This window comes from Nicotiana sylvestris, chromosome 7, assembly GCF_000393655.2.
Source record: "Nicotiana sylvestris chromosome 7, ASM39365v2, whole genome shotgun sequence".
NCBI classification, from domain to species: Eukaryota; Viridiplantae; Streptophyta; class Magnoliopsida; order Solanales; family Solanaceae; genus Nicotiana; species Nicotiana sylvestris.
The window spans coordinates 106,634,644-106,656,612 of NC_091063.1; the positions used below are offsets into that span (position 1 = coordinate 106,634,644).

The window sequence follows — 21,969 nt, forward strand, 5'->3', positions numbered from 1 at the left end:
AAATCAAATTACAGTGTGATTGTTTTTATCAAGTTTACTTCTTTAATTAATACTTTAAAACTTGTTACTTGTTTCATCTATAACACATAATTCTAATTAATATACAAATTTATTTAAAATGTTAAAAGATGTCATATATTGAGACACTTCTTGTGCCTTTTTTTCTTCTTCTCCATAATCATATTAGTGGTTGAAGGGGATAGGGAGTAGCTTTTATAATTGCACTATAAGTATAAATTTGTTATTCTTTTCATCATTGATTAATATTAAAATAGATACTTCATCCTTTGAACCAAATATGAAGTCTATAAAGTAAATTAAACTTATATGCACCATATTAACGATAAAGAAATAAAACAAATTTTAAAAACTGAAAAGTAAACTTAGTAAGAAAAAATATCAAAAAAAAAGTTTCACTTTAAAAAGATTTTAACTTTAAAATTTAATTTTCAATACAAAAGTGTCAAAAGATTAATTCTTAGAATAATATCTACTAATATACAGAGTAATAAATTAACTAATAAGGATTTGTGATTGAATAGACTGTTGAATAACTAGTAGTAAGAATTTGTGTTGATACAAAACTCGCTGTGAGAAAAAAAAAGAACTAAATAAAGAGAAAATGCAAAGAAGGAAAAGGCTCAATTTTCAGTCGATATATGCTTCTCGAAAGTGCATTACATCAGGTATAAGGAAAAAAGGGAAAAAAGATAATGTACAAAAATCTAACTAGAGGTGTCAGAATAAGATTACTATTAGTTTCAGGACTAAAGTGTAACTTCAGAAACTTTGATGAAGCTTCATTTACAGCATAGACCAAAAGTACACATTTAAATTAATTTCAAATAGGAAGGATTTCTTGAAAATTGTAAGGACTACTATCATTATTTACCAATAAAAAAAGGACCACATGTGCAAAAGTCCCAGAAGGAACATATACTTACTAAAATATCGCAGCCGTCGTGAGCAAACTCAGATTAAAAGCATAAAATATAATTTAGAGTAAATAACTATCCTTTTTATTTTCTCATCAGACAATAAATAACTATCTAATCACAAAGGATTCCCCATATTATCCAAGTCCATTAGTACCCAAATCCTCTTAAGACAGTTCCGTACAGATTTTCTCCTCCATTTCTCTCTCTCTCTCTCTCTCTCTCTCTCTCTCTCTCTGGTTTCTTCCAGCTCCCCGATTTCAAACTCGCTGCAGATTCAGCTATATTCACTTCGAATTTTACCCACTCATTTCAATTTTGCAATTGTTTCGAATTTTGAAGGCAGAGGGTATATTGGATTTGCGGTGTAGAATATTGATGGCTGCGAGCGCGAACCCCTCGGCGGGTAATAATAACAATAATAGTGGTGGTCAAGAAGGCACCAGCAATGCGAATGGCGCCACCAGTAATGGTCTCTCCGTTCCGGAAAATTCTGTGGTTGGCCCCACACAGGCGGCTCTACGACACAATCCAGGTCTTGCCGTCGATTGGACTCCCGACGAACAGTCTCTCCTCGAAGAATTGCTCGCCAAGTCCGTATAATTCCTTCCTCTTTTTTTATTAGTTTTGTTCCTTCACTCTGTATAAATCTTTCTCTTACTTTTGTAGTCTTCTTTGGAGTTTTAGTATATTTAAGTTTGCTAATGTTCGGTGTCAATTGGTTTGTGAATATAACACCCCATGTATCCTTCAATCTTGTTGTGAAAAAGTGAAGAAACTTTAGAATCTTGTTTTGAGTTCTGAATTTAACAAACTAAATCTAATTCTAGCAAATCCAATTCTTGATGAAGCTCATGTTCATCTGTAATTTGAAGATATAAAGATGTCAGTTTAATATGTCTGCATCTGAGGGGGTTAGTTAGATCCCTGTTGCGCCAAAAATGCTCTCAACTGGCAATGGTACATGACACTCGCAACGGTCTTGGACTTCTGTTTCCTTTTTGTTTGGGCGGATGGGCGAGGAATGCGGAACCCTACAAGTTTTAGGGTACCTTCGTGAAACTTTATATAGTGGATGTATCTTTTTGAATAATTTAGACAAGATGTAAACTGCTTAAAGGTAATCTAATGATTAGTTAATTCTTCATCCTGGTGGATTGTGTTCTGGATGTTGTAATTCACTTCACTATCTTAAAAGTACATTAATAACATCTGTTTTGTGCTTCATTGGCTCCTTGAGCTTTGCATGGGAGTCATTAACACTTCTATGATGATGCATCTTCTGGATGCCAATATTAATATAAAAGTTTATTTACTTCATAACGAAATAGCTATAATGACAATGATCTTGCAACCAACTTGGAAATTTACCCGACAGAGCTTGCTATATTACGTGTAAAGGAGGGAAGAGAATAACCCGATGGCTATAGAAATCCTTGTATCAGTTAATAACTATATGTTATGAATGAAAATGGCCAAGAGGCCACGGTGGGGGACACATTGCGAAAGTTAGCAAATTTTGAGTGGGACATATATTTAGGAGCATGTGAGGCAATTGTATTGAGTGGTCTTGTAATTCCCTCGTCTCCCTTCTTCTCTGGCTTCTCCTCCTTCCTCTGTATCTCTCTCACTCAACCCTCTTATTTCCTTGTTACTGTTTTTATTGCAACTTCCTTACTGTTGTTCCGTGTATTTGATCCTGCAGCTTCAATACACACACACATATATATATTTGATGAAGTGATCCTGCAGCTTCAATATAACTTAGTTGCTCCTTTACAATGTGTTTAGAGTGCTTAGAGTTCAACATATTGGTACTTTCATTGCTCATACTCCATGACTCTGTACTTTTCTACCATGATAAACACTCAACTCAACACCATCTTTGAATTAATGATGGCGATGCAAGAGAATCTCTATCGTCTGCTCCTCCAATCTGACAACGCTTTGTCCTGTGCTTCTTAACTTGATAATGTGGTGTTCGCCTGCTCCAAGCCATTCATTGATGCACAATGAGATCCAACTATCTTTTACCTCTGTGATGGAATCTGATTTGGTTGATATAGAATCATATGAGGACAAGGTATTCAATGAAAGATCTCTACGAATCAGCTATATGTCCAGCACATTGGAGTTCAAGCGCTCTGCTGCTACTGAGATTTTGGCTGTCGAACCTACGGAACCCACACGGAATGAGGTCATTGCTTCCATTATCCCAAAACTAATGTTAGAGGGTAAAAATACCATTTAGGCTGCTACTACTTTTACTACTAACATGCTGGAAGGGTGTGATGCGTTTAGCCCATCATTTTGGAAAACCAGTTCATTACCACAAATGAGGAGAGGTTGGGACTTGGGACTGCTAGGAAATTGTTTGACGAAATGCCCAGTAGATATATGCTTTCCCAGAGTGTTTGTTGTGCTCGTATGGGTGAGATCGAGAAGGTATTAAAATTTTCAGATTTTGATACTTTTCTTTTAATGAAATTGCTGCACCACATCAAGCTGCCTTGGTACATATTTGTCTCAATTTCATCAAATTGAGGAAGGGAACACTATGTTTCGAATATTTAAAGCAAAAAGAGAATCAGGGTTGACGAGATATGGAGTTATCTTCTAGAGATTCTATGATTTTGAACCAGATTATGTTACACTTTACACCATTTTTGGATAGAAATGCGTATGCTGTTAGCTGACTTTAGCGGTGCAACAGGGACATTGAAGTTAAAGCTGAAAGAGGAAATAAATCCTCCATTGATAAACACAAGTGCATAAATTGGCTTGATTAAAAAAAAATCAAGTTCATTGTTTACATTTGTTTTGGAAGTTTAGCAATTTTCATTACATCACAAATGCGAGAATTTTCTCTTGGAATTGAAGCTTCGGGACATGAATCTATTTAGGTTCTTAACATAGGCAAAGAGGAACCGGGCAACTATGAATGGCTGCTTGAAAGATTCTAGGATAGCACGGAAGAAAGTTCACTCAGGGTTGTAAATAGCGTTCGCCTCAACGCTAATAGCGTAAGGCGTAGCGATGCGAGCATCCAACACCGCTTTTTTCCTCTTTGCGATGTGTTTTCAAAATAGCGTTCCCCTCTGCCTGTGTAGTGAGAGACGACTGTAGCGTCACTTTTTTAAAAAATAAAAGAAAAAGCGCAGAGATTAAAAGAAATAGATCCCGGATTAGGGCTTTCAGGGATTTCTTTCTTCTTCAATCTTCAAGCAGTCGAGTAGACTAGCGATTTCTTTCTCCAAGTCAACCCAACCACAATGATTCTTCTTTCTTCTTCATCTCTTCTGCCATTTTCTTCTTCATCCAAGTCGACCCAACCAGGTACGCTTCTCTTCTTCTCCTTTGTTCTTCTGCCATTTTTTTTCTTTCTTCTTCTTTCTTCGGTCTTCTTACTTCTTTCTCCTTTCTTTCTTTTTCTTCTTTTTTTTTTCTTTTTTTTTTGTGCTCTGTTTTTGATCAAGCAGCACTCAACAGAGAGTAGCATTCAGCTCTGTTTTTGATCGAGCAACACTATTTATTGAGTTTTTAGTTTTTGAATTGATATATTATTGCTATTGAGTTTTTAGTTATATAAATTTAATATTTTTTTTTTGTATAAATTGTCACTTCACATAAAAAAGGCGAGCGCTTCGCTTCTCACCTCTCGCCTCAGTGAAGCGGGCCCTCATCGCTATTTGTCGCTCACCTCTCGCCTCAGTGAGCGCTCCTCATCTGCTAAATTGGAACCTAATAGGAGGTGAATTTACATGTCACGAATGTTTGCACAGTATTAAGATCATTTGACACTCACTCAGATTGGGAAGAATTTCAAGGACAACAGATTTCCATATGTGCAACTGCTATGTCTGGCATTGTATTCTTTACTAGCCCTTATTTATTGGAAAGGAGTTTGTTAATCACAATGTTGTGAAGAACGTGAAGCGAGGAAAAGCGACAACCCCCATTTCATGAGAAGGGAGAAGCGAGAAGCGAGAAGCGAAGCGCTCACGTTTTTTAAGTGAAGCGGAATTAAAAAAAATTTAAAATAAATAGTGCATAGATAACACATGTAATTGCAAGCAAATGTTCAATACTTCAATTAAAAAACTAAAGAGTAGCATCAATTAAAGCACAAAATGAGCATCCTATTCTTCTGCAAGATTGTCAAATTCTTGTATTCCACTATCATTATTATATTACTCGTCATCTTCTTCAACTTCTTCTTCTTCATCAACTAGGAACAAAGTTGGGCAGAAATCGGAAAAACAGAATTATTCTGAAAAAAATTTGCCAGCATTTCGGCGCTTTTTGGACGTTTAGAAAGAAAAAGAAAAAGAAAAAGAAAAAGAAGAAAAAGAAGAAGAAGAAGAATGAAAATCAAAAGTGCAGAACATACCTGTTGAAAGTTGTTGTTGTACTGTTGAAGAAGAAGAAGAACAACCCTAGTTTGAAGAAGAGAAATCGCTGGTGTTGTTTGAAGTTAATGAAAAAGAGAGGAAGAAATCGCTGTTGTTGTTTGAAGAACCCTAGTTTCTCGCTGCTGTTGAAGTCTCGAAGAAGTCGAAGAAGTCCTGACTGTTTAGAATACCAAGTTTTTAATAAAATAGGGCTTTGGGTATTTTAAACAAAGAAGCGGACGCTTCACTGCTTCTCGCTTTTTACAGAGAAGCGGTTGCTTTTTCGTACCAGAGTCGCTTTTAATGGCAGAAGCGATGAACTGTGCGCGCCGCTTCGATTCTCGCTTAAAGCGAGGAAGCGCTCGCTTTTTTAATCACTGGTTAATCAACAGACTCTAGCCGAGTTGTGTTCATAGAAAGGAGAGATTGTTGGCATCTCCCCCGATAGGGACGGGAACAGCCTTCAGGATTTATCTCTTACCAGACACATCCGGGATCTTACCAAATTTAAAGTTTATCAAAAAACAGACTCTAGCCGAGTTGAGAGCTAAGCAGGTAAAAGAAGTTGACGTTGCTGGTACTGCTTGTCGAGATCAGATGGAGGAGTACATTTCCTTTATAATAAATGAGATGAAGGCTAGAGGATTCATATTTTGGCTTACTAGAGTTGAATTGAGCCTTAATATTGGTTGAAACCATACATTGATGATTTTCTTGTTGAGCTTGGTGGGACATGTGTAAAGTAAAGTCCCTAATGGTTATTCCCAAGTTTTGTTAGCAAGCGTAAAGAGGCAAACAATATTGTGAAGCAAGCTTTTGGAGGTCATTTTGTTAATGAACTGTTGTATTGCAATCGTGGGCATTGTTCCGAGACTTGCACGATGCTACTTGACTTGAGTTTGGAGATTGGGGTGTTGACTGTTGACAACCTAGACATAACTCTGGAATCTTTCGCAAAGGTTAAATTTCATGCTTGAATTTCAGTTTTGAGATGGATTTGATATGCATATATTAAACTTGAGAAAAATTCGGTGATCCATCAAGGCATAGAAAATGATAATCCAAATTGTTTTTATGAGTTGTAATTCTTTGATTCATACCTTTATTCTTTTCGTGAATCCCTTTCTGCAGAAAAAGTAAATATCAATAGGGATACATGTGACCCTATATTGAGGGAAGCCTGGAATTCAGGACCTTCGACGAATTGGTTGTTCCCCATGAGCTCATTCCTGTGGGCTGTGGATAATTCTCTCTGATGATTGGCTGTAAGTCTAATTTTTGAGAATGGAAATATAAGGTCAGTGCACTTTTGTATTAAGGAAATCCTGCTTGAGTTGGAGCCACAATCTTCCTCCATGTCTGATGGTTTACACTTAGGCTGGCATTTCGTGGAAGAAGAGAAGTCAAGTGTTGGGAAGAAATTATGTTTCTTTACCTTATGGGTGAGATAGATGCTAAAACATTGACATATGCTTGAACTTTGGTCAACAGGATGCTTGTGTCCAGCTTTCTTTTCTCTCGTGATAGTCCACAAGAATCAAACAGATTGGAGAGCAAAGCGCTGCTGATTTATCTTCCAAATGGAATTCCTATATCTCCCATTCCTTTAACATAGAAGTGTCAACTAAGTTGCTGAATGATGGAAGTTCTCAATTGAAGGATTATCATCCCAGTGAAGTGCTAATAAAGCATTTTTATTTGTTGATTCCCAGTCAGAATTTAACGATCTTGATTTTTTCTTAAATCTGAAGGAGTATGTTCCACTTCTTGAAGGAGAGACAAGAGGAAGCAAGTGATGGAGCGGAAAGTGACAAATATTTTATGAGAGTGTTCCTCTTTCCTGGTTAATATTGCTCTATTCGAACCACGAGGGTAAGGTTCTTTTTGAGGCGGGGTAATGAAATTGGCCAAGAGGCCATGATGAAGGACACATTTGAAAGTTAGCAAATGATGTATGGGACCCGGGTTAGGAGCATGTGAGGCAATTATATTGAGTAGTCTCTGTGCTTCTTCCCCTTTCTCTCTATCTGTCCCTTTCTCCCCCTCTTCTTTCCTTGTTACTGTTCTAATTGCAACTTCCTTACTGCTCCGTGTGTTTGATTCTGCAATTCAATATAATTTAGTTGCTCCATTACAATGTGTGTTGCGTGATTAGAGTTCAACACAAACTACGCTCTATGTAGATGAGCAAATATCATCTGGTACTTTGTTTTTCCTGTTTAAAGATTTTGATAAAGCCTTATTAATTATTATAAATATGAATGTCCTAGATATGGTCAACTGAACCATGCATTTAGCCCAGTACGACAATTCTTTCTGTTGGTTGATCAGTATTTGTTTCAATTTGCTGCATGCATTGTCAAGCAGCATCACTTACGCCAATTGTGCATTCTTAATATCTGTGTCATGGTTAACTTCTGATTTGCTTCCTATTGAAATGAACTGTTAAATGATGACAGGAATTTTACTTTTGCAGATATGCAACAGAAAGCAACATATCTAGGTATGCTAAAATTGCAATGCAGTTAAAAGACAAGACTGTTCGAGATGTAGCATTGAGATGTAGATGGATGACTGTAAGTTCTCTTATTCTTTTTTAACCAATTTATCCACATAACATAGTTAGCGGAGTAATATAGATGTTATAGATAAATGTTGTAGTACAGGCCAAACCGCGAAGGTGTGTGCCTCATATCCTGTGGGCTCTATCTTGAGGAGGATGAATCTAATAATAAATGAAGCTAGCAAAGCGATATATAAATTGTACATTATGATGATTTTATTAAGATTAAAAAAAAAGGAAGTTATAAAAGAAAACTTGTCTATAAACCTCAATTTAAAACATAAAACTGAACTTTTGCTATGTATCAGAAACTCTGAATGATTCCTGAATGTGATTTATATGTTTTTTGCTTCTTGTATTCCACATATTTGTAGTTTTTTTTGGATTTCTCTACCACATATTTATTGTGTGTGTTAATAGGTATTTTTTCATGCATTGCATGTATGATCCCCCCCCCCCTTCCTCCTCTTTGTTTGCTCCATTCTTCGCTAAGTCCGTCCTTCAATTTCATTTACCCTTAAAGCCCAAGACTATCTTTGACAAAACTGTAGTTGAAGAAGTTCCCTTTTGGTGAAATCACAAAATTTTAGAAAGGATTTAAATGAGAAAGTGAAAGGTTTACCCCTTTTGGGTTTAAAGGGCCCTGCCTTCCCTGAGGCCTGAACAGGGTTCCTCAATGTTTGTAAAAAATGGTATTGCTATTTTAACTTCTCCATAAAGAATAATATAATACTACTGTGTGCGGACAAATGCAGCTAGTGGTTTTGTTAGAACAGCCTTCTGAAGCTGGAAGGCATTACATTCCCTTCTTTTGCAACTAAATCCAGCTATTTTGGTTTGCTTTAATAACATTTAGCTGTTCATTCTTCTTTTACTTTTTCCTTGTGGCAGAAAAAGGAGATTGGGAAGCGCAGAAAAGATGATCATAACTCAAGGAAAAATAAAGACAAAAAGGTATTGCAGTTTTCTGGGTTGCATAGTTGTCAGTTTTTTTTTCTTTTCCTAAGCCTACTAAAATATGAGGGTGTTTTCTGTCATTGTGTCTGTTGAAATTTCCACCTACTTTTGTGTGCTACAGTATAGACCCATATGCAGCCATGTCCATATCAATGTGGAGAGGTCATTGGTTTCATTTTGTCATTTACCTGCAAGTATTAAGTGTGTCTTTGTCGACTGTAGACTGACTGTTGTACGTTACAGTATAGACCCACATGTTGCCATGCCCATATCACTGTGAAGAGGTCATTGATTTCATTTTTTCATTTAACTGTTGAAGTATTATGCATCATAATGTTGATGACAGAATATTAAATTCATCGAATGGGCAAAACTGGGATCTTTATTTGTTTAATAAGAAACTTAGATGTTCACAAGCAAATGGATTACTGGCATTTTTGGTTAAGCTGAATTACATTTTTTAAAAGCTATCTCAGTATTGCTTCCTGATATTTGTGCCGCTCTTCTGGTATGCAATTTGCAATTCCCTTCAACGTAGCTGTCCTGGTCATTCCTTACTGCGATTCTCTCTTTGAGCACTAATATATACGCCCCACGTCCAATGAATTCCTATATTCTATTTGTATTGTCTCAGTCATGTCGGCTTTTCCGTGGGGGAAGTTCGTCGCAAGGCTCTTCAGTACCTTTCAATATTCTGTCAAGAAAGGTTTATTGGTTCGCCGTTTAATCTTAAAGTAAGTTCAAAAGTCATCTTTATCTCCACATGTGACCCACTTCTGTTTAAACACAATAAAACTGTTACCTTAATACCTATGCTCTAGCAATCAAGGGTTTGACCTAGTGGTCAATGAAGTGGGTTTAAATCTTGGAGGCCAGGGTTCACTTCCTAGCAGAGACACAAAACACTAGGTGATTTCTTTTCATCTGCTTAAACTTTGGTGAGCAGAGTTACTCGGTACCTATGTTGATGGGAGGTAGCAGATTATTGATGGAATAATCAAGGTGTGCACAAGCTGCCTGGCACCCCTTTATTCCAAAAAAGAAGAAAAATAAAAATACCTATGCTCTATCAAAGTAGGCCATTGTAATTGGGACAGAGAGAATTGAAGAGGCCCTAGTCTCTCTGTTTCTTTGTTTCAAACATGTCTTTACCATGTGGCTTTGTGGGAACTAAGGTAGCAATTAGCTTTATTTTCTAAATGGTGCGGAAATCCTTAGGTGTTGAGGGCAGAAGTAGAAAATTGATTGCAGCAGCCAGCTGTACTACTAGCTTGTATGTGGTAGGCTTTGTGGATGAATAAGTAGAGGGTGAAAGGAATGATCTTATTATTTGAAATTGAAATGTGGAAATGCACAATTATAGACTGTTGGATGAGCTTGATTTAAGAGTTCCCCCTTGACTTTGTGCACAGGAGAAAAAGTATGATGGTGCTTTCTTTGCACAGGAAAAAAGAAGAAGGTTTTGCTGGACTTTCAGTACGTTTTGGTTAAAGGATAAAAGAAGGAAGGGAAGGAGAATGTGCAGATAAAAAGAGAGGAATGGGACGAAAAAAGGAGAAAATCATTAACATTTTGTGTCTATCAGTATGGAGAGAAAAAGAAAGAGAAATTCACATCATTAGACATTGATATCCTTAATATATGTTTACTTTTTGATCATATTCTGGAGCTCCATTTGGCATTGTAGAAAACATTACTAAAAGATATTAGGTCCCTTCCCACTTTTTGTTTCAAGTCGACCCCACCCAAGAAAACATGCAAAGTCAAAAGGGGAATTTTCTAATTGTTTTCTTCTTAAGTGCTTCTTAGTGAGTGAAGGATCATTTTGTTCTGCAATGGGTTTTAGGTTTGCCAAGTATGTTTCAAGATCAGTGTCAGATTGAAACAATCAAAAAATAAAAAAGAGGATCAGTGTCAGATTGAAAAATAAATCTCTGCAAATATCATGACTAGCTGGATGGTTCTCCCCGTACCAAAAATGAAACTGGACTTGAGCCTCTTATAACATCCATCCCTTTTATTTGTGATGTTCTTCTTTCTCTTTCCATCCAAATACAGAAGAATAGCTCTTGAAATCTACCTCTTTGGCCAGCAAATAATACTGGTGAGATGTCACTCAATTCCTCCAGACTTGGGCAACTTTCTTATTCCCACACACAAACACAAAAAGAAGGTTCTATATCTCAATAAACCAGTCATAATGGAGGAGAGATGGTCCACTGTTTCTGCAGCTTTCTTGCAGAACATACAATTAGCACTAGTTCTTTTCCTCTCTCCGAAGTTGTCACCTGTAAGGGGACTTTGAAAGCAAAAATAGGACGCTTTACTTGGTCCTTCACTTTTCCAATTATTTTCAAATGAAAAGGTGTCTCGTCTGTGCTGCTAAGGGCATGATACTGAGACTTCAGAATATGAGCCGCTGCTATGCCTTTTGACTAAGCAGGATTCAGCTCCTCAAGTTGTGCAATGAGCTTGAAAAAGAAAGAAAAAATAACGGACTCCACCTCCCAGCCTGTGCTATCCTTCAAAAACAGGAACGGATGTGAGTTACATTATGTGAAAAGTGACAACTGCATTTTGAGATACAAAAATTTCCGGTTGTCCTTATTTCTTCTATACTGGTATCTCACAGATACATGCTCCCCCCTCCCTTTCGGAAGGAGGCCACGGTATCTTACTGATGGCTCTCTGCCCCCTTCGAAGGATTCTTTTTTTGCCTTCCATCCTTCAGCTTTTAAGGTCACATTTCTCGTTTTGATGTTGGATCGATCTCATTAGATAAGAACTCGATATGTCTAGGTACTTGGGGCGCCAAAAACTGTACAGACCCACAAAAACACACCCACACACACCCGCACACACTCTCTCTCTCTCTCTCGCACACACACACACAGATTCATACTCTACATGCACACATGTCCAACTGGACAAAAAATACATTTTGCTCTCAGGAAAATCCTATTATTTACTATATACTTGCATCTGTTATATGGAGATTTGGTGGGCACGTAGAGAGAAACTATCAGTAACATGAGAACCCTTTAGTATGAAAACGCACGACCTTAAGCTTTTGGGGTGGATGCTCAGAGTCTTTCAAACCATTTTTACATCAATGTAATAGGAATCACTGGTCGATGTCCAATTGACTTGCACAGGCGTTGTAGTTTTCGTGGGTTCTTACTCCATTTGCTCCTCTAGCTTTAAGTCACCTTCACTTCCAAATATTAGTGTGATTAAAGCCAGATTTCATACCCTAGTTGAAACTATCTACATGTAGATATTCCATCAATGCTCATTTTTGACATGTGATGTTTGGTCATAAAGAAAACTACATAGCGGTACAAGTTTCTTCTTGAAGTCATATCATGACCTTTCCTCTTCAATTTGGTTTGCAGTTTGTAAGTTTTGATGATTAAGAAAAATGAAAGAGCTGTTGCCAATTTCATGTTTCTTGATATACGAATCTGCTGGTGCTTCAGTGCTTGTGGCTATTTCCCTTATCTAATCTTTCATTAGGTAGGACAGCCCAAAAGCTGGGGTTTTAAAGTGTTGCTGACTTAATTTCTGAGGAAGAAATGACTTGCACCTTTAGCTAAGTCCTCGTTAAATACAAAGGGTATATCCGCCTTCTTAGACTGCTATGGACCTACGGTTTCTTTTCAATTCCAGATTCTAAGTCCTCTTTGAGTGCGTAGGGCTTATGAGCATCTCTGGACTGTTGTGCATCCATGATTTCTCATCAACTCCAGCTTCTCTTCGACAGCTTGGTGGAATAATTTGAGATTCATTGCTCAAATTACTTGTGGATCGACTAGTTTTTTTCCAAATACCTGAGAGAAATATTTACTTGCAACTGAGCTACGCCTTCTTGGAAAATATTATTCTTATTTGGTATTATTTTAATAAGGCAGTCCTGTACAGTTTTGTCAGTAATAACTTCTTTGTCATGCTTCCCTTGTTTTTGGTTTTAGGAAAAAGTTACAGATTCTATGCAAAAATCTACCCATGTTGCTAATCGTGCAAATGGTCCTCCCTATGCTCAATCTGTTATGTCAATGGACAGTGATGATGGAATTTCCTACAAAGGTTGGTTCTTATTCACACTTCTGGCTTTACATTTAAAATTGAGTGAAATCCCATGTTCTTGAGAGTCTTGCTTTTTTCTAGATAGACATGCCTGGAATTGAACTTAGAGGAAAGTTTACGTAATTGGAAAGATGAAAGGATAGAGAGGATGATTAGCACATCACCTTTTGACTGCTACATGCATAATCCGAGATTATCATGTCTGGCATTAGTTGTGCGCGTTGCTTGATGCGTCAATATGCATGTGTTGTTGGACTTTAGAAGCCATCTTTTTCTTTCTTCCAGAAGGTATTTTTGTATATAAGTTTCATCCCGAGATTATACCTCTTCTCAGATTTCCTTAAAGTTGAAAAGCTAGACTGGTGGAGATGTGAAAATCAATAGCTCGATTATCAAATTTTCATCTGTTTTCCAATAAAAGTGCGAAGTTCCTAATTTTCTATTGACATGTTTAATGGTCCGGCCAATTTATTAGTTCTGAAAATTGATGCTAATCAAGAACTTTGAACTCAATTCTTAACAGAATCCATTTGAACTTCTGTTGTGCGAAGGTGATCCAATTGTTTTCATAATTCACGATTAGCTGAAGTTTGTAATATTGGAAATAATATGATCAGGAATGCTCTTTATCACTTTGGAAGAGCTAGTTCCTCGGTGAATGCACAGACGATATCATCTAGTATGGAGAATAACAAGAAAATGATTTCTCTTTTTCCTACGGAAGTTAATATACAAGTCAAGAGGAATGTAGCATAGAAGATGTCATGTTGTATGTAAAAGATGTCATGTAGCATGGAGATATCTTCGGTCCTCCATGGATTAATCAAGGAACACTCTTTTTCCCTTAGCACTTATAATCGTAACAATCAATAGATTCAAAATGGAAAAAGGGCGAGAAGGAGCAGTCAGTATTACTGTTTTGATATGAAACTGTAAAGACTGTATATCTTCTGAGTTTTCTTTCCTTCTCTTGTATCTTTTTTTTTTTTTTTTTTGAGAAGGTAACATTTGTTGCATATATATTAACTGTATCAAAACAGAAATAATTAACCATAATTACAAAGGGTGGTACAGGAAGATTCTCAAGTCCTTACAAGGATCCTAAAACATCAACAAAAGACTTCTCTTGTATCTTTTTGTGGGAATTTCTGAGGAGTGTGTGCATCTTGTTACTTTTGCAGCCATTGGTGGTACCACCGGACAGCTTCTTGAGCAAAATGCTCAGGCCTTGGATCAAATATCTGCAAATTTTGCTGTTTTTAAGGTCAGATGACGGTTCTTCACAATTTCATTTCCACTGCCTCACCTCCGTTTCTTTGTGAGAGATGACACAAATGGTGTCGGATCAAATACGTGAACAAACCATACGAGTCATTTTCTGTTTTTTCTTTTACTCCCTTGACCAATTATATGCGATATAACTGAAATGGTAGACTGAACAAGAAGTATGTTTAAAAAAATAATTGGTAATTTATTAAGATGGTGGAAGCATCAATCATTACGAGTTCAATTGTTTAAATGAACTTAAGTTCTGAAAGAAGTGAGAATTGCATTAAGTCATGTCTAACATTTCGAGATGTACCAGAAAGTTTCATATAAGATGGGATGGAAGGAATAGTATTTCCATAAAAACTGAGAATATTTACCTCTTATTCTGTTTTTTATATGAACATTACTTTACCCTTCTTGACCATTTGGTTTAGATCAAGTGTAACAAAGATATTGAAATCATTGAGCTTCATTCCATCATCCTGCTGTTAATACTTGCTAGCAAGATCCCCTCTTTTTATTTCACTCACCCACTGCATGGTATGTTGCAATTACTCCTTTTATGTACTGCTAAGGTCAAGTCAGCTGTACTTTCCGTGTTAAACCCATGTGGATAGATTGTTACTCATGCATCATTTGGTTATTGGTAGTATTGACATCTTTCTTATTTTTGTTTCGGTGCAGATCCAAGAAAACATTAACCTTTTCACTCAAGCTCGAAACAATATCCTCAGCATCTTAAATGAGTATGTTGTGGTTCATCCTTCCCCCTCTCACTGGATATGTATGTGTGTATGCTTTTATGCAGTGAATATATGTAATGAAGCTTATGCCATCTCTTTAGCATAAATGAATCTTATTTGCAGTGAGTGATACATGCTTTTATTAAGTGGTACTTTTGCATGCATTGTCATCTAGTTTTGCTCAAACTTATGTAATCTGTTTGCATTATGTATGGCTTGACTTTCAACTTTTATAAGCATATCGTGAATGTCTTCAACTCCTCTTGATTGTCCATATTGGCTAATATGTCTTGTTGCAGCTTGGTTTAAAATGGGAATTCTCTAAAATTGTGAAAATATGAACCATGACTTGCGCATTGTAATTGAAAACATATGTGAAATGACTTTCGAGATTAGGAAGAAATTTGCCTCTCATACTTATAGCCTGTTTGACCAAGCTTCTTTTTGGCAAAAGTGCTTTTTTTTGGCCAAAAGCACTCTTGGCCAAAAATTGAGGTGTTTGGCCAAACTTTTGGAAGGAAAAAAAAGTGCTTTTGAGGAGAAGCAGAAGCAGTTTTGGAGAAGCAGAAAAAAGTAGTTTCTCTCCAAAAGCACTTTTTTGATAAGTACTTTTGAGAAAAATACACTTAGAAGCAGTTTTTTTAAAACTTGGCCAAACACTAATTGCTGCTTAGAAGTGCTTTTCAAACTAATTAGCCAAACACAAACTGCTTCTCACCAAAAGTACTTTTGAGAAAAGCACTTTTGAAAAAAAAAAATTCTCAAAATAAGCTGATTTTTGCAGCTTGGCCAAACGGGCTATTAACCTGAAAGATCCCTAATCATTGAAGTCTTTTACAGATCTGTTAATAAAGTATTTGCTTGTGCTATATGCTAAACATGAATCTTGAATGAATGATTTTTTTATCTCCTTCAACCGAAATGTTTTGCTTTAATATGTGTCAACTTATAAATTGTGGAAAATAATACTTGACGATGCATTCCTGTTTTAGCCTTTACTGTAATTCTACTCGTTTTGCTATTTCAATGCATGCTAAGATAAACCATTTCTTGCAGTCTGAATGACATGCCAGAAATAATGAAGCAGATGCCACCCCTCCCTGTAAAGCTAAATGACGAGCTTGCTAGCTTAATCATTCCGTCTCGGCCACCCTTGCCAAATAAATCATGAGATCCTGGTTTCTATAGGGCTTGGGCTATGGATAGATGTTTCTTAGATTTTACTGAAGTTGAGATCCTATGGATTACTTAGATAGCATAATAAAATAGTGAATCTAGTCTAGTTATTCCTCGTGGAAATATGTATCAAGATAAGTTCCTTTGGGCTGTTAGGACTCTCCATTTGTTTACATTAGTTAATTCTCTTTTTATATTATGTAGTTTTGTGTTTGATGTTGATTTATTTTAGCTAGCTGGGTTAGCATGTGCATATAGTTGGAGTAGGAAAGATTGCTGTTTCTGTAAATTAATTGATGCAAATAAGTTAAATCCACTGTTTTTTTTGCAATGCACAATTGTTACGGACTAAAATTCTTTCCCTGGCAAAGGCAAACTCCTCTTTTCCCTTCTTGTATATGGTATAGTGAGGGTGTGCCCGGGCCAATTGCCATAGCTAACATTGTAAAGTACTCTTTTTCTCCTCTAAAGTTATTTGGGGCAATTAATTATAAAGTTTGGTTGTAGCAGTTGAGGTCCTTGAGGATTAAAGCATCTATAAAAGATAGCAATGAACAATGGACTAGTTGATCAAAGATAAAAGTCCCTTGGTGATTTAAAGCTTTTGACTTTGGTAATCCAAATGTCACTATTTGCATGATGAAGGCTGATATATTCTCTTCTTCCTTTTTTTTTAACCAAAAAAAGGGTTTATATTGAGAAACTATAAGTTATATCCATTTATAAGTAGCTTATTAGAAAAATTAGTTAATTCATAAAATATTATTAATATTAGTCAATTAGCTATTTGTAGCAAAGAAAAGGTCAAATTTTTATTTTCTTTTGAGTGAGTGTTATTAGAATAGATTGTATATATCTTGAGTTTGAATCTCAGTTTTGGGATGATTTGGTGGAGTTTTGAGGTGATTTGAATTGAAAATTCGAAGTAAAGCTGAACATGGAAAATAATAATACGTGTATCACATATGTATCATATTTATATCAAATGTGTATCACATGTATATCTATGCATACCTGTGTCTGAGATACATACGTGATACAAGTTTGATACATGTGTCGCAGAAGAATCTTTTAAACTTGATTTTAACTACGAATTTTGATGTCAAATCACCTCTAGTCTTGCTCAAATTTGGTATATTGCCTCATCTATACGTTATCAACGAATTCCAACCATACCCATGGAAAAAGAAATCCTTTTTAATAAATATTTTATATTATTGGTAGTGAAATTTGACTCTAAACTAGTCTAACTCGCCTTCAAACTTCGTTAAATTTTGTATATTGCCTCATATATATATTTTCAATGAATCACAACAATACCCGTTGGCAAAAAACTTTTTTTTGCCTATATTTTTTGAATGTTATATATTATTGGTAATTGTTTTGGCTATTTAAGTAGTAATGACTAACATGGCTAGTAATTGGTAAATATTGTCTTTCTTTGGTATATTCCCGTAAGATAAACTACCTAAATTGTCATTCTAAAAGCAATTTCAACCAAAACTAGCCCAAACAAAATATCTACCAAAAATAGCCCAAATGTCATGTAACAACCGGACTGACCGTTTTGAGCTTTTGCACTTTGCTCGCCAGTTCTCGGGCATGGCTTGTCCCGTGTGATGTATTATGACTTATGTAAAACGTTGGCTTTGGTTTTCAGGGTAATCAGAATGAATTTGGAAGAACAATTCTCAGTTTGAAGCGTGAAATTTGAAAGGTTTGACCAAGATTTGACTTGATTGTATATGATCTCGGAGCAGAATTTTTATGATTTGGTTAGCTCTGTTAGGTGATTTGGGACTTAGGAGCGTGATCAGAAATGCATTTTGGAAGTCCGTGGAAGGTTTAGGCTTGAATTGGCGAAATTGAGATTTTAGCATCTTCCGGTTGATAGGTGAGATTTTGATATAGGGGTCGGAATGGAATTTCGAAAGTTGCAGTAGCTCCATTGTGTCATTTATGACGTGAGTGCAAAATTTCAAGTCATTCGGACGTGGTTTGGCTGGGTTTTTGATCAAAAGCGGAATTTGAAAGTTCTTGAAATTCTTAGGCTTGAATCCGATGTGATTTTGGTGTTTTAAGGTTGTTTTGAGCGTTACGAAGGTTGGAACAAGTTTGGATGAGGTTATGGGATGTGTTGGCATGTTTTGTTGAGGTCCCGAGGGCCTCAAGTGAGTTTCGGATGGTTAAACAAATCAATTTGGGACTTTGGACTTGGCAGTTTTTGCTAGTTTTGTGTTGCAGACAAATTGTTCTTCGCATTCGCGGTCAGGGACTCGCGTTCGCGAAGGGTGTTTTTATATGTTGATATTTTTGTTTTACGCGTTCGTGAGGAAGGGGATGCGAACCCGAAGGTAGAGGCTTCATGTGCATTGCGGACGCGAGGCTGGGGTCGCGTTCGCGAAGAGGAGTAAGGTCGTTGGGCACCCCAGACCCATGTGATATGCGTCCGCGAGAGTTGGACCGCGTTCGCGAAAGCCTGGTAAGGCGAAGCATCGCGTTCGCATGGAAATTGTACGCGTTTGCGAAGGAAAAAATGGAGAGCCAGTGAATTTGGTCTATGCGAACGCGAGAGACCGGTCGCGTTCGCGAAGAAGGTAATTTTACTTGGGGTTGAATGTTTAAAAGTGAGTTTCGCGAGCTTTGGTCTATTTTCTCCATTGTTGAACGATTTTGGAGCTTTTGAGAAAGATTGAAGAGGGAATCGAAGGGTAACACTTGGAGGTAAGATTTTTAAACGCTATACTCGATCCTATGTTGATTCTTACTTGTTTAATCATGAAATATGTGGAAATTAAAGCCTAAAATTGGGGTATTAGTGCTTGAAATTGGAGAGTGTAAATGGAAAATTTGAGGGGACAATTGAGGCCCAATTTTGATGTTCTTGGTATGTATAGACTCGTGAGAGATGAGGATTCCATTAATGTTAATTTCGTCGGATTCCAAGATGTGGGCCCGGGGCCCGGGTTTGAGCAATTTCGGGATTTTTGATGTAAATTGGATATTTTCGAGTGAGCTTTGTTCCCTTAGCATATTCTAATGGTTATGTACTGATTGTGGCTAGATTTGGAGCATCTGCAGGTCGATTTGTGAGGGCAAAGGCATCGCGGGTTAGAGTTTGGACCGGATCGAGGTAAGTGATGATTGTAAATGCTGTCCCGAGTGTTTGAAACCCCAGATTTCACATCGTTGTGGTACTTAAGGTGACACAAACTCTAGATGACGAGCGTGGAGTCTGCACCGTTGGAGATTGTGACTTGGTCCGTCCCGTACGACTGTTAAGTCGCGTATTTGATTTGAAATCTTATGATATTTCATATTTTTACTATTCCGTGTCGTACGACTGTTGTGCCGACCTGTTGAGACCCTTAGGAGAATTTTACTATTCTTCCTCACTCTATTTGTTTTGAAAGCATATCCGCAGTCATGATTTACCTGTTTATTGTCTAAACCTGGTTTTATCACTTAAATTCTTAAAATGTGAAAACTGTTTTGGGCTGAGTTCCCTATTTTACTGATGGTCTGAGTGATTGAGAGGTTGATGACTGAGATAGACCGAGGGTCTGATTGTGTGGTTAATGACTGAGATAGACCAAGGGTCTGATGGTGAGGTTAATGACGGAGAGAGGCCGAGGGCCTGGTTGTGAGGATTATATATTTATGGATCGGGATGCACGCCATATCAATATATATATATATATATATATATATATATGGATCGGGCTTCACGCCACAACGATATGTTGGATCGGGCTGCACGCCGCAACGATATAGCGCTTAGGCTATAGGAGCCCCTCCGGAGTCTGCACACCCCCAGTGAGCGCAGTCGACTAGATATATGGATCGGGCTGCACGCCGCAGCGATATATGGATCGGGCTGCACGCTGCAACAATTACTATATGGTACTTATTGAGTGTGAGTGTTGAGTATGAGCGCTGATTGATGGGAGTTGAGTCTAGAGTGATTGAGAGGCTCGCCCGAGGGGATATATACATATATGAGTGATACTTTGCCCGATGGGCTTGTTTTAGGAAATTGCTGTTTCCACTCCTCTTTATACTGAGCCTCTGTTGAAAATATTGAACAAATGCTTTTAAACAACTTTCATTTAAGCTGGAGTTTTTATGAGATGTTCGAAATTGAATCATTGATTTGGTTTTGTTATTTCCACTGAGATTTTTATGATATAAGGTGTTTATGATTCCAGTTTTTGCCCGAGGGGCTATATACGAACTATGTTTTGCCCGAGGGGCCGATTATGATTTTCATCTCTTTAATTATAAATTGTATTGAACCTCTATTGAAACTGTTGGAAAGCAGATTCAAATGATTTTTACCAAAAGATGGATTTTAAATGAGACGATTGACTTGTATTCTGATTTGAAAGCCTGCTGTGCTTATTGAGTTTATCATAAATGTGGATTAATCATTTCCTACTGCTCAGTCTTTATTTACTCTTATTACTTACTGGGTTGGAGTACTCACATTACTCCTTGCACCTCGTGTGCAGATTCAGGTATTTTGGAACCCGATAGCGGGTGTTGATTGCTTAGAGGCAGAGTCGTCGGAGTTAGCAAGGTGGTTGCACAACGTTCACAACACTGCTTTTCTTCCTCTCATTTTCATTACTGTATTTAGTATATTTTTAGTCTCATGTTGTACTCGGACCTTGGTAGATGCTCATGACTAGTGACACCCCGATGTCGGGCTTGTATAATTATTCCGCACTTTTCTTTAAAATTTCATTATGAGAATTATTGTTTTTAAATGGTATAAATACAACTTTTATTGGGAAAAATGACTGATTCAGGAGTTGTGTCGGCTGGCCTAGTTTCACGATAGGCGCCATCACGACCGGGTAGGTCTTGGGTCGTGACAAGTTGGTATCAGAGCCTAGGTTACATATCACGAGTCATGAGCAGGTTTAGTAGAGTCTCGCGGATCGGTACAAAGACGTCTGTTTTTATCCTCGGGAGGCTGCAGAACATTTAGGAAAAACTTCACATTCTTGAATTCTTATTGTGTTATTCAGCTTGAAAAGTAACTATTTGAATTCCTTCCACGCGTTTGTTTGGACTAATGAGCGCTCGGTATTAGATGTGCATCGATGGCTCGTGATTCCATGATCGAGGGGCGAGATGTGATCTGTGTGTGTTGATATTGGGCCAGTCTAGAAGACTTGGGGCCGAAGTTTTGCCTATAGCTTGAGCCTTGAGCTGTTGATTGCGTGAGCGCGTTATTCTGGATCTATATGTTCTATGGTATCCCTATTAAGGGAAGTAATGACTGGATAGCTGCATGATGAGGGTGAAGTGACTGCGAGATGTGTTCATATGAATCGAATGAGGCGAGAAGGGTCTGCTTTGGGGCAACAAGAAATATTAGGTTCTTGATTTTCATCTCGATTTGAGGTGTAACCCTAAGTTATGGGCGTGTGAAGAATTTCTTCATGTTTCCTAGTTGGGAGTGAAATAAATTTCATGTTGCGGTATGAGTTCAGACTCAGGAAGACTAAGTGACTGCGTAATGTTTATGATGGTGGAAGGTATACAGAAATGTTAGTTGGAGGCAAAAAAGGTGGGTTATCTCCTGCGGAGTGTTCTGAGGTTGTATGATCCTTATGTTGTCTGTTAGGAGATCTCATTTACAAGTGTAATATATGTGTTGCAATTTAAATTTGGGTCGCTTAAGAGAGTGAGGTTCAACTGTTACGAGAGTGAATGCGAGATTTGCATAAGATTTAAAGTACTAGGTGGTCTATGTTTCACGAGTGTATGAAGGGTTGAGGTTAATCTCACTATGGTATTATGGCAGCAATAAAGTATATGCGTTATGAGTTATTGGGTGT

At 37.3% G+C, this 21,969-nt stretch overlaps 1 protein-coding gene and 1 pseudogene across 1 annotated transcript; both read left to right on the top strand.

Moving 5' to 3' along the window:
• The first annotated feature begins 1,072 nt into the window (after positions 1-1,072).
• Positions 1,073-16,451, top strand: LOC104247442 (uncharacterized). The gene is made up of 7 exons (XM_009803494.2): positions 1,073-1,528; positions 7,803-7,902; positions 8,781-8,843; positions 12,818-12,932; positions 14,114-14,196; positions 14,886-14,947; positions 16,001-16,451. The coding sequence occupies exons 1-7, from the start codon at positions 1,314-1,316 to the stop codon at positions 16,113-16,115; spliced, it is 753 nt and encodes a 250-aa protein (XP_009801796.1). The 5' UTR covers positions 1,073-1,313; the 3' UTR covers positions 16,116-16,451.
• Positions 5,733-5,844, top strand: LOC138874257 (U6atac minor spliceosomal RNA; annotated as a pseudogene).
• Positions 16,452-21,969: the final 5,518 nt, after the last annotated feature.

Excerpts from the sequence above, each read along its gene's own strand:
- LOC104247442 (XM_009803494.2), top strand. The coding sequence starts at position 1,314 with ATGGCTGCGAGCGCGAACCCCTCGGCGGGTAATAATAACAATAATAGT. Across the intron at positions 1,529-7,802 it reads CTCGAAGAATTGCTCGCCAA|ATATGCAACAGAAAGCAACA; the intron begins GTCCGTATAATT and ends TTACTTTTGCAG. Across the intron at positions 12,933-14,113 it reads TGATGGAATTTCCTACAAAG|CCATTGGTGGTACCACCGGA; the intron begins GTTGGTTCTTAT and ends TTACTTTTGCAG.